Raw genomic sequence first — 17,934 nt, forward strand, 5'->3', positions numbered from 1 at the left:
TTTAAAACTTCTTTATTATAGGTGATAACCCATTTTGTCTTTCCATACACCAAAAATCTTATGGTCGGTTCATCTCTAAATCGATTATTACAGTGGACTGCATTCTGGTATATGCTGGAGGTTAAGGAAACAGATACCATCTATGCATTGTTACAGAGTTAATATAGAGACATCTGTGATCCCCTAATATTCTCCCTCTGTCCCTTGGAATATCTATATTCCTCCCTCCACCCTCATCTCTAGCTTCTAACTACTGTCAGCATTTAGGGAAAAGTAAAGTATCTTAGTATGTTCAGGAACCACAGAATAGCTTGACTTTTCTGATAGTTGACTTTTCTGATTCTTCAGAAGGTGGGACAAGCAGATTCTATGTATGTCTTGATGTGGGGCTAAGGAATTATACACCATATATGAAAAGCTTTAGGCAAAGAATCAAGCCTGGATCTGATTGGGACTCTATACTTATAATCAGTAAACAGTTTACAGGAATTATGGGGGAGTGAAAAAAAGGTTAAATAACATCACATGATTTCACTCAGTTGAATCAATGCGGAAAACTCTACAGGACAAGTAACTTACTGGGGCAGATTATTTTTCAGGCCTCTAACTACAGTAATAAAATTATTTGATTTCTGTGCCTTATAAACATCTTTAAGTTTAGTAAGAGTAACAGTGAAGTTTAGTGATACTATGTTGAAGTTTTCCCAAATCATAAAGGCTTCCTTTATGCAGCCCAGAGGAAGAGTATCTACTCCTTTGAGCCTGGGGTATCAGAGAAAACTTCTTGGAGAGGGTAATGCCTGAGGCTACATGTTAAAGGAAGAGCCAGAATCACAAGGTGAGAGAAATCAGTTGTGGGGGAAAAAAGAAGAGAAAGAAGAGAGGGAGATAATTCCCAGAAGAGAGGGCAGTGTGATCAAGTGTACAAAACGCAAAGAGAGTATGGTGTCTGGAAAACTACAAGTTGTTCTGGAGACATCAACTTTGAGGGAAAGAATTGTAGGGCATGAAGATGGGGAGATCAGTAGGGGCAAAGTAATAAAGGTTGCAGTCTAATTCTGTAAACCAGCTTTTCTTTCCTTCTTTCTTTCTTTTTTTTAAGATTAGCTTAATTTAATTTAATTTAATTTTAGATTTTTATTTATTTAACAGAGAGAGGGAGAGAGAGTGAGCAAGAATGAGTGCACAAGCAGGCAGAGGGAGAGACAGGCTCCCCACTGAGCAAGGAGCCCAATGTGGGGCTGGAACCCAGGACCTTGGGATCATGAGCTGAGCCAAAGGCAGATGCTTAACCAACTGAGCCACCCAGGCACACTTAGACTAGTTTTCTTAAAGTGTGTTCCACAGAACACTGGGCCCATAAACATGACTTGCAGGAAATGGTTCTAAGAATGAGTAAGTTTGGGAAAACTGTACATATACGCTTGCTTAGGTATCTAATTAACAAATTAAACTTACTCATTTTGAGAAGTTCTACAGTGACAAAAGAAACTTATTATCTTTATATTAACAGTGTTCCATTTCCCAAACGTATCTGACCATGAGCCCTCCTCACCTTCCCCACCATCATCCCCATGTGTTTAATTACACACTGTGGAACAGATATTATGCATAACACATTAAGGTAAATTCTGTATGCAATGGAAAACCGCTGAAAGATCTTACAGTTCACTGCTGTGTCTGCAGAATAGGTATTAGGAGGGTAAGACTACAGGCAAGAAAGGAAGGAAGCAAATCACTGTGACCCTGGTATGAGGAGGAGGGAATGGAAGGGAAGGGGTCCAAAAATATGGTGACTAAGGATAAAAGAGAGGGCGTAGCTGCAGAGGACTTGTGAGTCCTTTAGCATGAGGACCAAATGGGTGGTAAGAGATAATCCAGGGGGGGAGAGGGGACAGGAAAAAAGAGAAATAGGGTTTTGGGTTAAATTCAGGCCTAATATGTCAAGTTTGTGGAGCTCATGGACATTCAAGTGGAGCTATGTCTATTTAGCAAAAAAGGAAGCTAAGAGAGGTTTGGGCAGAATATGAAAATTTGGAAATCTTCAGCATCCATGTACAGAGAAATGGTAAAACCACCAAAAACAAAATATATGGAGACTTTCTGAGGAAACCTCCCCTTTCCTGTTTCCCCATCTATCTTTAGGTAAATCATGTTTGGAGCTTTTGTCTTTTAGGATCTGTTATTCCCAGGAGTCTCCAGAATATAAACTCTCCTGACAGATTCCCTTGGATGGTCTTCCTTCCTGACATCCACTCTTAGAATCTCCCTGTAGGGATCTGTGTGCTGGTACTCATAACCACAGTAGATACCAGGATGTGACAAGTCTTTTCCTTTTATTCTCCCCCAGTTCATTTGTCTTTTGGGAACCTGACCTATAGTTTTATTTTTCTTCCTTTGACTTTCTCTGGAAAAACAGCAGCATTCTGTCTAAATTATGAGAAAAATATTTGTGAGAATGACAAACACTTAAGCTGACTTTGGAGGTGTTTCACTACATTTCTAACAGGTTCTATAAATAGATCACACAAATGTGGAGAGATCAATTCAATAAAATGACAGCTGACAGAGGAAACAAATGGAAAAAAATCATACTGGAACCTATTAAAAATAATGTAGTATAAAAGAGATTTTTGTTATTCTGGCTTTTCATTACTTTTTAGAAAAAAAGTATTGAACAAATGAGTTTCAGTCCAGTAAGCTCAAAAGCACAGCCTTTTATGAACAAAAGGTGGGGGGTTGCATATTAATTCTAATAAATATGAACCTTAAGGTTATTTTGAGTGGGATAAAATAATGATAACCTCTTAAATCTATAAAATGTTTTAACATTTTTAATGGGTTAGAGCCTGTACTATTTCAATCTACTTTGAGGTAGGGTTGGTATTATGGTTTTACGGATGTGAAAATTAAGGATCAGAGAAGGAATTATTTAAGATCACACAGCTGGTTTGTAGTAAAATCCAGACAAACTTATGTATACTACCTGAAAACTACTGCTCTTTCTACTATACTGTGCTGTGTGTTTCTTTAATAATTCTCATTAAAAACAAACAAAAGGGGCGCCTGAGTGGCTCAGTTGGTTAAGTGGCTGCCTTTAGCTCAGGTCATGATCCCAAGGTCCTGGAATCAAGTCCCACATCGGGCTCCCTGCTAAGTGGAGAGCTGCTTCTCCCTCTCCCTCTGCCTGCTGCTCTGCCTACCTGTGCTCTCTTTTGAGATAGGATAAATTGGTTTGGTATTGGACCTGATAATTACATGGATACTGCAGGACACTCAGGTGATGTTCAGAAGAAGCTAGAAACAGGGAAATCAACAGTGTACTCACAGCTAAAGATAAATTTGGGACTCATTCTATAAGAGAGAAATAGTGCCCTATCCCTTAATCAGATTACAGGCAGACATGTGAGCAGTTAACTATGATATCATAGTTTAAGTATGAGGAAGACACAAACAATTCTGCTTTGACAAGATTTTGCACAGAAGTGACAACACAGCTGGAAGAAAGGTAAGGAAGAGAATAGAAAGAAAAGCCTGGCAGGAACAATATTTCAGGCAGAAGGAACAGCACTAACTACCAAGAGTAGCGAACAACAGATTTCTGTTGAAGAGTGAGTGAAATATGGCTGAATTATTGGGTGAGTTTGGAAGTTGTGAGGAAACAAAGCTGAAGGGGTAGATTGGGATCAGATTATAAAATAAATGGTTACAACAGGACGAGATGTGGATTTTAAGCTGTAGGTAATGTGAAGACAGCTAATCACAGCTAAAATACTTAAGTAGGATAATAGTTTTTTATTGTTGGGGTTGTTTTTTTTTTTTAAAGTTTTATTATTTAAGCAATCTCTAAAACCAACGCAGGACTCGAACTCACAACCCTGAGATCAAGAGTCACATGCTCTTCTGATTTGAGCCAGCCAGGAGCCCCTTTACTGTTTTAAATAGGATATATATTTCACAACAAAAGAGAAGGCTCCTGCAGAAAGAGAGTAGGAAAAAAAGAAGTGACAAAGTTGCTGCATGTTCTAAGTGAGAGATGATGACGAGAGGCCTAAAACAGGGCAGTGGTGGAAGGTAGAGTTAATGGAGAGAGTTCTAAGGTAGAATAGATAGAATATGGTAACTGAGAAGGTCAGTACTCTGGTGTCATCACTAATAATAAAGATTTGCTTCTGAGACAATGAAAGATAAATCATTTCTTTTGGTCTTTGGGAATCTAAAGTTGGAGTGGATACTTGGCGCATGGTTAGAATCCTCCTTCAGGAATGAGGCACTCAACCCCAGCTCCCAGGAGTGCTGGAGACTGAAAGCTCTCTGGAGTTCCTCTCAAGAAACTGGCAATGGGAACCCCGGAAGGGAAGACAGTTGGTGTGCCCAAGGTCATGTTCCCTCCTTAGAGGCACGCTACATGTCAAAAGGGTGACCCCACTCCTGAGTTCCAGATGAAATGAATGCTGCAACTACATCTCAGTTCGACTTCCTACTCTGCTGAATTGCGGTTCCTTCACACGGTTATAGGTATTGTTCCTGACAGCACTTACCAATAAGCTTTGCGCAGAATCTCAGGGCCTACTTCCTGGGCAACTAAACCTATGACAGGTATCTGCAGATCATATAGGTAATGCTGCCCAAGAGGCATGTACATCTGATTCTGGAGGTCAACAGAGATGACATGGCTAAGGTAAGAATTTTAGGGGTCTAAACTGACACGTGGTAGAGTGCTGAAACCACAGGAATAGCCAAGACCACAACGACAAAAAGTTGACTGAAGAATGATTCCTAGGGAACTCTGATGCTTTAAGGGTGGGTACAGGAGTCATTAAAAGAGAGAGAAAAAGATATGTCATTGAGGCAAGGTAACCAGAAGAGCGTACCATCAAAAAACCAAGGAGGGGCAAGTTTTATGAACAAGATGGTCACAATGTCAAATGTGACAAAGATCAAGTCGAAAGAAAAAGAGGCCAACAAATGTGGCACCACAAGCTCACTGGTGATCTGTGCATATGGTGTAAGGGATAAATAGGCAGTCATAAAGAGAAAACATCAGGCATAGACTACTCTTCAAGAGTGTGGTAGTAAAGGAAAGAGACAAGGAGATCGTGACAAACTGGCACAGTCACAGGGTAAGTTTTTTCTCCCCAGGATGAAGGAAAAACAAGTATGTTTGGAATGGGTGGATAAAGGCCAACTGAGAGAGAATATTAAGAATACACCAGCAAGAAGAGGCTCAACAGAGGGAAATTCCAGAGAAGACTGTTCCAGACGCACGTGTAAGTGAGTCAGCGAAATAAAAGCATACCTCTTTGGGGATGAAGGAAAAGCACGTAAGGAAAAAGAAAACACTGTAGACCAGTGCTGATTGATAAGGTAGCCGCTAGCCACACATGGCTATTGAATGCATTTACTTTGAACCGAGAGGTACTATACGTACACCAGATTTCTAATACTTAGTACAAAAAAAAAGAGGAATATAACATGTCTCATTCATAAACAACTTCTCTACACTGATATATTTTGAAGTAGTTATTTTGAATATGCTGGGTTAAATAAAATGTTTAAATTAATTTTATCTGTTTTGCTTTACTTTTTAAAATGTGGCTACTATAAAAATTAAAACTACGTAAATGACTTGCATCATACTTCTACTGGACAGCAGATGCGTGTTAAGTGACGTTACTTACTGTGGGAATGCAAATCTTGCTTAAGGGGTTTCCATCCAGGAGATAGGATCCATTAAATGTCACATACTCATCATAATACTGAGGTGCTTGAGGAATAACACTACACAACAGTTTGCGCTTTTCTTCAATTTTTTTCCTTATGTGCAAGTATTCAAAATACGGATTCGCTCTCTCTGAACTGTATGGCTGAATCTCATCTAGTTTCAGGGAGTCTACAATGGCTGCCAGAGACTGCTGAGTTTTCTCTTTTGCTTGCAGTAAAGAGGGACTCACTTGCACAGGCTGTGGTACACGTGACACTTTCCTTTTCCGTGGGTGGTGAATCTGGGGGTCATCTTCTTCAGTCAACCTTATTCTTCCTCTAGGAGATGAAGATTCATTGTCTTTTTCTGAGAATAGTGTACAGCTAGCAAGAATCTGTTTGCTCTGATTTGCCACCATATTTGCTTTGTTTCTAGTCATCCTCTGAGGGATCTGGTTTTCAGTTTTATCGTCATCAGCATTTTCTTCTAATTCTACTTTACCTATTTGACCATATTTATGCATCTCTGGTTGAGCCGGTTGTTGTAAATGGTTTTCCAGACTTGATAAAGTGCTTTGTTGTGATTCTTCATCCTCCATGGAAAGCAAACACTTTTCACCTTCAGGGCAATGTTTTGGATTATCTTGATCATTTAGGTTTCCTTTTGGCATCCCTGTACTCATTTCACATAAATCAGAATCACATTTATCATTCAGGTGAGTTAAGACCAAACTCTCCAGTTTGTTTTCTTTATCATGTGAAATAACCTGTATATCAGAAGTGCTACTTTCAACCTCATGGCCACTGGAAGACTTATACATTAGTTTGCTAAATGTGTAATGTGTATTTAGCTGGGAAGAAGCATCACTTCCACTAAAGTCTTTTTCTGGTGGTAATACAGACAAAGTATTAGCCTTTTCAAAATTTGGCGATGCTTCTTGAACAGTGCTTTCAGAGTACACTGGGACAAAGGCATCTGTCTTTTTGACATCTGTTAGGACAAAAGTATTTTCCATTTCTTTCGTACATTCATTATCAGTATCTAAAACAGAATTCATAATTTGAACTGCATTTTTCTGTTGTGCAATACCCAGCTCTTGATTGGCAACATATGATACAGACATATGTTTAGAAACAGATTCAGCATCTGAAAGTGATTGGCTGTGGAAAGAACAAGGTTGCTGTGAAGGCAGAAAGGACACTGTGTCCTGAGCACAAGAGTTTCCTGGTAGTTCAGTCTGGTGAAGGGATAAAAAATCCGTGTTCTGTTCTTTTAGTATTTTGTTTTCAGAATTACAAAAACCCTGAACAGAAGAATCTTGATCAGGTGCACTAGAATTTGGGCAGCTCAAGTCACCAGTGCTTAATGACTCCAGTCTGTCATTAGGCACCTCCCATGATTTATTTTGGATCACACCAACCTGATTAGATTGCTCTAAATGCACAGGACTGTCCATTAAAGTGCCCACTGGAGCAGTACTCTTGATAACATTTATATCAGCTGAAATGTATTTGCTGCTTACAGATCTAGTTGGAGAGGCAGCAAAACTGGAATGAATGTTAGACACATTTGAAAGTTCTCTTTCAGGCACATTTGAGGGCACCTCAGATTTGGGAGAAAGACAAGTATCTCTTGGCACAGCTAAGCCACCTTGACTGCTTTCTTCTGATACTGTTTGGAATTGTTTTGTATGTTCACAAATGACAGTTGGCATACTACATCTTCGAACTTCTACAGTTGGTCTCCCCTCATTTATAATTAGTTTAACATCTTCTACAGAAGATGATCGGAGATGGGATGTTGGAAGTCGGCTTGTATATGGTGGTTTAATCCGCTCTGGAAGTTCAGCCAAACTATCTAATTCCCTTTCATGAAGGGCAGGAGATTTGGCAACTGGCAAAAATGGTGACTGGGAAAAGGACATTTGGGAATCTGAGCCCTCTAACATAAAGTCAGAGTCATATTCAACTGGAGGCCTGGGGGTTGTCACTGTGGTATGGCAGGAATCTTCTGAGCTAGCAACCGAAATCATGGATACAGATCTGGAGCTGAGACCTGGCTTTTCACTTTCTGATCTAGGAGATCTGTTTAAGCTATTATCTGAAACAAAAGATGACTTCCCTAAATTTGTTATATTTTTGGCATCAACAGATTGTGATCTGTTACTTACAACATCTTTAGACTGTTTCTCCTTGGTATAAGCATCAGTCAACTCTGAACTCTTTGACCTAGTAAGTTCTTTATTTTTGGACTCAGCTAGCGAATGCTTTGTTTTTTCTTTATCTTTCACTTTAAGTTCTAAACAATTCCGATTTCTCAACCGCTCCTTTTCTTTTTGCTTAATTTTTTCCTTGTGTTTTTTGTGCCACTGCTCTATTTCTAGGTCTTTAAGGCTTAGCATTCGTTCAAAACTTGTCTGCATTAAATCATCATTCACTAACCTCTTTTCTTTAGGTCGAGTATCTTTTGATGCTGGTGATGACTTAAGTTTAGGCTTATCTGCTTCAGATTTTACTTTGAGTAAACTATTTAGTTGAATTTTATCCTTATGCTTATCTCTTTCTTTGTATCTGTCTATGTCTTTATCTTTTTTATCTTTTTCTTTTCCATCGGGCGTTTTCAAAGGTTCATCTTTTGTTTTTTCTTTAAGGGATAAAGTTTTCTCATGTTGTGCTTTACTACTGTCTGCTATACTTGACTTCTTCTCCTCCTGGATGTGTTTGGTGTTAGTTATATTTACACCTTCTTTATCTCTCGATTTTTCCTTTTTATCTACCTCCCTGTCTTTTTCTTTATTTTTGCTCTTTTCTGATTTAGTATAGTCACTATTGTCTGCTTGTTTGTTTTTTTTTTCTATCAAGTGCTTTTCTTTGTTTTCTGCTAAATGCCTCTCTTTTTCAGGTTTTTCTTTGTCATGTTTTCTATCGATCTTTTCTCTACTTTTCTCTCTATCATCAGTTTTTTTCACAGTGGTGATATTTTTTATCTTCTCTCCTTCTTTGTGGCAACGCTCAGAGTGATGTGAATACAGCCTGTCTTTTTCTTTTATTCTGTCAACACAGTCACTAAGATCAAACTTGTCTTTCTCTGACTTATGCTCATGTTTGGTCTTCTTTTCTTTTTCAGAATTTTTTCTTTCAGTCTTCTCAACATCCTTTTCTTTAGTCTGAAACCGCCTCTCGGATTTTTCCTTATTTTCTTTTATATGCTTTTCTTGTTTTTCCATCTCTATTTCCTTTTCCATTGAGTGTAACCCTGTAGATTCTTCACTGGCATTTGTTCCTAAAGAACTGCATTCGGTTTCTTTATCTATGGGTATGTTCTCTCTTTCTTCTTTTAAATCTTTTGTTTTTTCTTCCCTGAAAGATTTCTCACTTTCCTTTTTAATCTTCTCTCGTTCTTCCTTAAAATTCCTCTCTTTTGAAACATGTTTTTCCTTGGTTGATTTATCTTCTTTTATGTTTTTTTCCAATTTTGATTTTTTTTCTGTTAGGGACTCATGCTCCATATTTAAAAACAGATCGTCAGTCTCATCACTTTTAAAAAAATTCTCTTTCCAAAATTCTCTATCAAATTCTACACTCCGCTGCAACTCTTTAGCACTATCTCTATTTTTGTACTTTTCCTTTTCACCTTCAATCTCTTTTTTATGCTTTTCTTTTTCCCTCTCTTTATGTTTCAATTTATGCTTTTTTAATGTTTTACCCTCTTTATCCATTTTTTTCAGTGTGCAATCTGAATTTTCAAGTGTTGGACTATGATCTTCATCCTTTACTTTGGCATTTGATTTTTCACCAAATTCTAAGTGGAAATCTTTCTGATGTTTATTTTTTTCCTTATGCTTACAAGATTTTACACTTGAACTTTCTGGCAAGAATTCAGATTCTGTATTATCATACCGAACAAGATCAGGCTGTAAAGACATTTCAGAACTTCCTGGTGATAAACATGTTTTAGTATGTTCTTGTTTTAGTGGTGTTGACTGCTTTTCACTTAGTCCACAAGAATGTTTGGGAGATTTACCTGTGGAGATATGAAATAAATGTAACGAAGTATCATCTTTAGGGCTAAAAGATTTTCTAAAATTCCCCTCCTCTCTGGTCTTTTCTGAGCAATCTAGTGCAGTATTAACTGTCGAGTTTGTTACTCTCGTATTTTCTTTCCCCTCTTTTTCTTGCTTCAGCTCTTGGTTCTCTTTATTTTTGTTCTGGTTCTTTAATTTTCTTTTAGCTTTGCCTTTCTGTTTGTGTTCATTTGAAACTCCATATTCCTTTTTGGTTTGTGTATCAGAATTTGACGTTTCAGGGACAGAACACGGAACAGAAACTTTTTTATTCTGAAGAATTTCTTCATCTGAACTTTCAGAACTTGAATACAAAACTCTCGATGGCTTTTGTTTTTTACTTTTAAATGATTTAGGATAGAAAGCTTTCTCCTGTTTGGTAAATAAACTATTCTTTTCTACTTCAGCTTCATTCTCTTTTCGTATCTCTTTCCTAAGAATATGTCTGTCATCAATCATTTTATTTATTTCTTCATCATCATCATCTTTGAACTCATATTCATCAAGAGCAGATGGAAGAGGTGCTTTACTGGGAATTATCTGTTTACTTTCACAGATGAGAGAGTCTTTCTCTGTCTCAGAGTCAATATTTTCATCAACACTGGAAGGATTTACAGACCGAGCCTCTTCAGAATCTAGAATAAAAAGAGAAAATCTGTTGTTGGTCAAGAGACAATAGCCAGAAAAATAAAGCTGAGAGAAAAATATAGCATATAAAGTAACTATTTCAATTCAGAAAGAAAATTTCAGAATTACAATGAAAAAATGCTTAATAAAACATGTAAGAACTCTGCTGTAGTATTACGGAAAACCTTTATAAAGAATCTGCTTCATAATGAGATCTCTTGACACTTCTAAAAGCACACAGTATAATTAATTCAGAATTCATATATCAAAGATACAGGATATAAAAATGCATCTATATAAAAAGCAGAAAATTCAGGACTAGATTCAGGGGAAACACTGGCTATACAAAATTTTACATATATGTACTATTTTCCCCCCTGGAATGTTGAAATAAAATTCTCTGATGCAAAAAGGATTAAGAACCACTAACTTAAGGAGATTAAGTAAATGTCACATATTATCTTATATTTTCAGAATTTTTATGAATAAAATCAGCAGGGAATAATTCTCACAAAGTATAGTAACTTATATAAAGGTGAATGGTTTTGCCTACACAAGACACATGACTGTCTGGTTAAAAAAATAAAGACATGTATCCCCCAATTATATAATCAAGATTATAACAGATACATTCAGTACATATGTGATCTGCAAAAAGCTACTACGTTCCTTAATTTTCATATCTATAATTCAGACTTGACTTAGTATATTAACACTCTAGTACAATGGGGGGAAATAATGGGCTCAATTTCTACACATTTTTAAGTACATGAAAATTAACTTTAACTGCATGGAAGTTCAATTGCATTCAAGTTGTATACATGTAGCTAAAACATGCCAGATTCTATTTCACTGTATCATCTTTTTTTAAAGATATTATTTTTAATTAATCTCTACACCCCATATGGGGTGCAAACTTAAAACTCCAAGAGTCACATGCTTCATTCAATGACTGAATCAGCCAGGTGCCCCTTATATCATTTTTTAAAAAAAGATTTTTTCTTCTTCCTAGGTGGGCATCTTTTCTTAGTTGAAATGTATGTTGTATACATTGGGCCTCAATCTGAAAAGAAAATCCAGGCTTCTAACTAAAGGTGAAGAAAACAGGTCTCTGACCAAGGAGGAAACACCAAACTCACTATAAAAATGATAAATTTGCTAAGTATTTATTAAAGTTTTTATTAAAATTATAAATTTAATACATCAAGCTTCCTCTAAACTGATCTAGCCCCCAAATATTCTTCTCACATAAAAATTCAAATTCCAGAAGCATTCTGGGCCATCTGTAAGGTACTGGGCACTGTATAGGAGCTCTGACGAGGTCACAATCTTTATTTTTAGAGAAGAATATTCTAATGAGTGGTATAGTTATACTGAAACATGGTATAAAAAAGAATATTTTTGCAATTAAAACTGCTTGTATAGATGTTGCTCCCCATCCCCAGCCATCAATATTCAAATGTATAGTATTACATTACAGAACTTTATGTTGCAAAAAGGAACATCTATTTTGGGAGCAGTGTTTATTTTGGTCCCGATTAAGTGACCTCAAGAATATGTACTTATACAATGGGTGTTATTTGCTATTGTTAATGCTTTCTTTGTAATTGCTCTTGAGAACTTATCCCTATGTGTAGTTTTCAAGGATTTCTTTATGATCTATGTATAATTATTCTATTTATATTGTCTCTCATTATGTGATTACTTTTATTGGAAATTAGGAATGATTTTTTCCTTTGTATATGCCACAAAACCTCAGTTTTACACTAAGAATCAGACTTCAATAAATATTGTTTCATCGGGTACATAGTGTTAGGTGTGAGGGGGTGACAAAATATAAAGACAGCCCTGCCCCTTTACCAGTTATACAACCTGATAATAGCTAAAAAGGCAACAGATACTAGGTCGAAAGGGTACCCCTGGAAAGCAGTCTGCTTGGGAGAACTAGAGAAGGAAAGCAGGATTCTCAAAGTGGCGGCACTGAAGTTGAGGCACGAAAGATGTACAGGGATTTCAGGGCATGGAAATTACTGTGACATAAACAAGCAGATACAATTACAGCATATATATCATTTTACATATGGCCTTTTTTCATTGAACTGATCACATTTTCTTTTGAAATTAAATCTTCATTACTGCTTCTGCAGACTACATATTACATTGAATTAATTTGTAATCATTTAAACTGATCGTTTTACTGAGGGGACATTCAGGTTGCTTCCAATTACTTGATATTATAGATATTTAATAATGTAGAAAAAAATTTTTTGTATGGTACTTGAAAAATAGAATTATTATTAATTTGTGTATTTAAAAGGAAACAAGAAATGCATCAAAAGAGTATCTGTACTAAAACTTTTGCTGGTAGAATTATGGGTGATTTTTATTTTCTTATTAAAACTTTTTTTTAAAAGATCTTATTTATTTATTTGTTTGATGGAGAGAGAGATCGCAAGTAGGCAGAGCAGCAGGCAGAGGCAGAGGGAGAAGCAGGCTCCCTGCTGAGCAGAGAGGCCTGTGCGGGGCTTGATCCCAGGACCCTGGGATCATGACCTGAGCTGAAGGCAGACGTTTAACCAACTGAGCCTCCCAGGCACCCCAAACTTTTCTGTTTTCCAAATTCCTAGCATAACAGATAACATCATTATCAGAAAAAAAAATTTTTTTTTAAAGTTCTCTAATAGAGGGTATGCCTCAGTGATTCATTCAATCAGTTAAGTGTCCAGGTCTGGATCTCAGCTCAGGTCTTGATCTCAGGGTCATGAGCTGTGCTGAGCCCTGTGCTGGGCTCCTTGCTGGGTGTAGAGCCTATTTTTTATATATATATATATATATAATATATATTTTACATAATATATATAATTTATATACATAAATCATATATAATATATAAATATAATATATAAAATCATATATGTATATATAATTTTATACATGTATAATTTATGTATATACATATATTATACATACATATATTACACAAATATGTAATATACATAATATATATTTTATATATTATATAGTTATATATAGTTATATATATAGTTAACTAATAGGTATAAATAACACATTACTTTTTTTTTGATTACTGGTATGGCTTATTTTGACATATGTTTGTATTTCCTCCTGTGTAATGTCACTTTATAATTTCTTCAGCCTATTTTCCTCTGGTCTTTTGTCTATGTGTATTAATACATTATTTAATACATTAAATACATTACTTAAATCATACCACACATACAATCTCATGTATGTTTTGCTTATTATATTGTAGTGCTTACCTTGAATATATACATTCAAGATTAAATGCAAATTCTTTAAGGGAGTATACATATGTGTACCCTAAGAGATGTAAGGTTTGTCATTTGTGTTCCTGATTCATCAGTTGAAGGTAATTAAGCAATGCTTTCCAATCCAGATATACTTTTCTCCCTATGGTTCTTTTTCAAAGACTACATTAAAAAAAAAAAAATTATTTATTTACTTGACAGATATAGATCACAAGTAGGCAGAGAGGCAGAGGGGGGCGGGGGCGCAGGAGGGAAAGCAGGCTCCCTGCTGAGCAGAGCGCCTGACTCAGGGCTCCCTCCCAGGGCCCTGGGATCATGACCTGACCCGAGGGCAGAGGCTTTAACCCACTGAGCCACCCAGGCACCCTTCAAAGACTGCATTTTTAAAAGCAACAACAACAAAATGTAGGTTTTAAAGTGAGAAAGTTAGGTTGACACTAATTAGTGTCCATGATGAGAGTGTGGCAATACTACAGTGAAGGACTGTAACCTGGCCCTGGTCAATGAGTTGCATGCACCCACTGAGCTTGTTCCACTGCAGGGTGGTCCTCAGCAACCGGTGGCAATAACTCTGCACTGCTCCCACGAAGCTGGGAGTGTGATCTCAGCAAAAGTAGTACACCTCCATGATACCATTTCACTTGCAGACCAGGCTGAAAAATCTCTTTTCTTCCCTAAGTGACCCCTAAACCTTTTGATTTAACAGGAACATAGGGCTGGTCTTGCAATTACAGTATGGAAGTCATTTTCAAAAAAAAAAAAAAAGTAGGTTTTGCCTTTTTTAGGAGATGATCACTTACAGTGAGAAAATCACCTAGACTCTCCAAATCCTCAAATTCTTGTAGTTGAATGGCATGGCTATCATTATACTGTTATTTTCCATTTTGTTCCAATCTTTTAGTCTTTAATTATCTACTTAATCAGTAAATTTGAATTTATATTTAAAACACATATCAAATTATTTCTGACAAAAAGTTCCTTTGTTAATGTTTGGGGCACCTGGGTAGTTCAGCTAGTTAGGTGTCTGACTCTCGATTTCAGCGCAGGTCATGATCTTGGGGTTAGGAGATTGAGCCCTACATTAGGCTCTGTGCTAAGCAAAGCCTGCTTAAGATTCTCTCCCTCCCTCTCTCTCTGCCCTTCCCCTGAGCTCATTCACATTCACTTGTTCACTTGTTCACTATTTCAGAGAGAGGCAACTATTTGAGAGAGGTAGGACCAGTAGGAGAGAGAGAAACAGAGTCCCTGATGAGGAGGGAGCAGGAGAACATAGGGCTCAATCCCAGGACCCTGGGATCATGATCTTTGCTCTCTAAATTAAAAAAAAAAAAAAAAAAATTAATGTTTATCACCTCAAACAATTTTATTTGGGAAACTAGTAAGGAAAATGAGAAATACAAAGGTTAAGCAATCACTCAAGCATTAAATTTTTCATTAAAGCATTTTCTTCTCCATAAAAAAAGCTAAATAATATAAGAAAGGTTAATTGGTTAAAAACACTTAAATACATTTGAAATTTGCCCTTGTACTTCTCAAGGGATGTTTAGATATTTGCAACAAACACTAGTGACACTTAGTTAAATGTTATCTGAGGTCAATATTATCCTTAGGCTTGACTTTTTCCCTACTAAGGCTACCACACATTTCCATCTTTTCTTGTATGGTATCCAAAAAAGGGGCAGCAAAACCAGCACATGTGACCAATGCAGAGACATGATAATATATAAATTCCTCTTTCAAAATCTCTCCAAAACCACCAATATGCATTTGACAAACCAATTACATCACAAGTCTAGTAAGAAATTCAGGAGTGTCTGGACTTTGAAAATGTCTGAATTATAATAACCTTTAGGAAACATATAATTATTCTAATGTCACATATATTCTCAGAGTGGATGATAATGATGATACAAAACTAAACACACCATGACCCTAAAATTTGAACTTACAGTGAAGTTCAGGTTTCTACTTTTCCTTAGAGCTTCAGATGCCTAACTTGGACACTCTTGGACTCCTTCCAACCATCCTAACTCAAAATTGAGGACATTCAACTCCTTACTTTCTCTTCCGAAGCTTTCCTTTAGCTGCTTAAAGCCACTATTTCCCACTTTTGTAGCACATCTATCAACCCACTTACTCCAACTGAAAACCTCTGAGCGATTTTTAACATTCTCAATTCCTCAACTTCCAAAATTAACTGTTTAGAGTTTCAATCTCTGGACTATCTCTTAAAATCCATCTTCTATTTCCCCTACCACTGTTCCAGCTCAGTTTCTCATCATATTCTGCCTTGATCAGTTATTACCTTAACCACAATGTGGCCAGCATTACAGAATATATTATGTCTCTTCTCATCTGAGGGCTCCCTACTCGAGGATAAAATAAAAACTCCACAGATGGTATGAGACTTTTGAAAATCTAAAACATGATTTCTCCTTCTACCATTTATTCATAACAGCAATTAATATTCCTATTTAAGAGACATATAAACAGAGTCTGAGCCAACTAAGTAGCTTGTCCAAGGTTACCTCACCCTTAGGAAATGTAGCCCAGGATGCTTTTGTCCAACTTCACAGTATTTTCTACATTGTCTCCCACCTCTCATTTCTTCCTATTTGCATTGGCCAGACTAGTGTATTCTACTCATTCTTCCTCAAGTTTACATGCATATTTATGTGTATTCTGATCAGTGGCTCTTAGTATTTCCCAACTACTTACCTAGAAGATATTTTAGATTAGAGGTTAGGAGGATGAGTACTTCAAGAATTTATAAATAGGAAGGGCTTGGGGTAGTACCTATTATAGGGAGGGTGTTGGGTAGGGGACTTGTCTTGAAGCTATGTTTGCACTGGCATTTATGGAGATTACATGTTTATTTGGAATAGTTTGGAAAGAGCTGTATTTAATTTCTCAAATATCCTTTGGGAACATCACTTCCAAAAGGTGATTTTTAAGAAAAATCTGTTATTCTCATCACCTGGGAAATGGTAGGTTAAAGACTGTTTCTCAAAAAAAGGCAAAGGGCAAAGGGAAGGCTATCTGCTTCACCATATCCTCAATGCATTCCACCTATTCTAGATGAGCAAGTGCTTAAATACACAAATGCACAAGATTCAGCTTCCTAGAACCCTACAGTAATGTATTACTTTATTTTTAACAGCATTTGCCTAAATCTGTAGCATCCAGGAATGAAAAATTTGTATTTTATGTTTGTGGGATGGAGGACGTTAGGGATGGTAGTGTGCTTACTAAGAAAACAATGGCCTACTTATGGAATTTGAGAGTCCTTTGTGGGAAAGTAACCTTCAAGGAGGTAGCTGTAATTTTCTGCTTGTTTTCCACATTATTCAACAGATATTTTAAATGTAAGTCCATGACTTACACTTGGGAACTTTCACTATAACATATGGTAGGTGCTTAATAAGTGTAGAATAAATACACAAAGAGGGAGTTTTAGAACTACATTAAGAAATCCAGAAATCAAGTGGGAATACATATGGTAGAACAGGAGGACTGTAAAAAGGGATATAAACATGAAATACAAATTTACTCATTCTACAAGTTTGTATAGTATCCAGGTGGCAAATGATGCTGCCACTGATACTATCTGGGTAATTCACTGCTGATGTCCCTTTTAAACTCAGCAATTTGAAGAGGTGGCAAGTATTTCATCTACATGCCATTAGTTCCAATATCACCTGTCATGTGGAGCACAGCTCTGTTCTTTGATTTGCTTTAAGCCACCTTGAATTTTCATACAGCTTGTACTTTCATACATTATCCACTAAAATGCCTTTCTTCCTATATTGATCTCCTGCTCTTATGTATCAGTTGCTGAACTGTTTTAGTCAGCCCGAAACTATTTTTAAGCAATAGCACCATTTTTATATAGTGTTTATACAGTTATTTGAATACATATGTATTGTGTTTGTATTTATCAGAAAAACTGATAAACTGGTTAACACCACAATTAAGACAGAAACTGAATGGATGTAATAAAAATAGCAAATCTTTACCCTCCTTCAGCTCAGTGAAGACTGTTCAACTGCAAAGAACAGGAAAATTAGAGAACCCATATGAAATACTAGATATATGTACACTGTGTTGATATTCTAAAAAGTAGTGATGAAAATAAGGTTTTAAAACTAAGGACGAGGCTCCTGGGTGGCTCAGTGGGTTAAAGCCTCTGCCTTCGGCTCAGGTCAGTAAGTTTAATGGTAAACTGGCTTTAACATTGAGAAGGAAAAGTT

The 17,934-nt window shown here is 36.6% G+C and overlaps 1 protein-coding gene across 8 annotated transcripts in view; it reads right to left on the minus strand.

The window, feature by feature from the left end:
- The window catches only part of ANKRD12 (ankyrin repeat domain 12), a 128,998-nt gene that overhangs the window by 12,954 nt on the left and 98,110 nt on the right, over window positions 1-17,934 (minus strand). For all 8 annotated transcript variants that reach the window (XM_059409194.1, XM_059409193.1, XM_059409195.1 and 5 more), the window contains one exon: window positions 5,682-10,402. In XM_059409194.1, the coding sequence (XP_059265177.1) occupies window positions 5,682-10,402 (4,721 nt within the window). The remainder of the gene's footprint in view (window positions 1-5,681; window positions 10,403-17,934) is intronic.

Source organism: Mustela nigripes, chromosome 8 (genome assembly GCF_022355385.1).
Source record: "Mustela nigripes isolate SB6536 chromosome 8, MUSNIG.SB6536, whole genome shotgun sequence".
NCBI classification, from domain to species: domain Eukaryota; kingdom Metazoa; phylum Chordata; class Mammalia; order Carnivora; family Mustelidae; genus Mustela; species Mustela nigripes.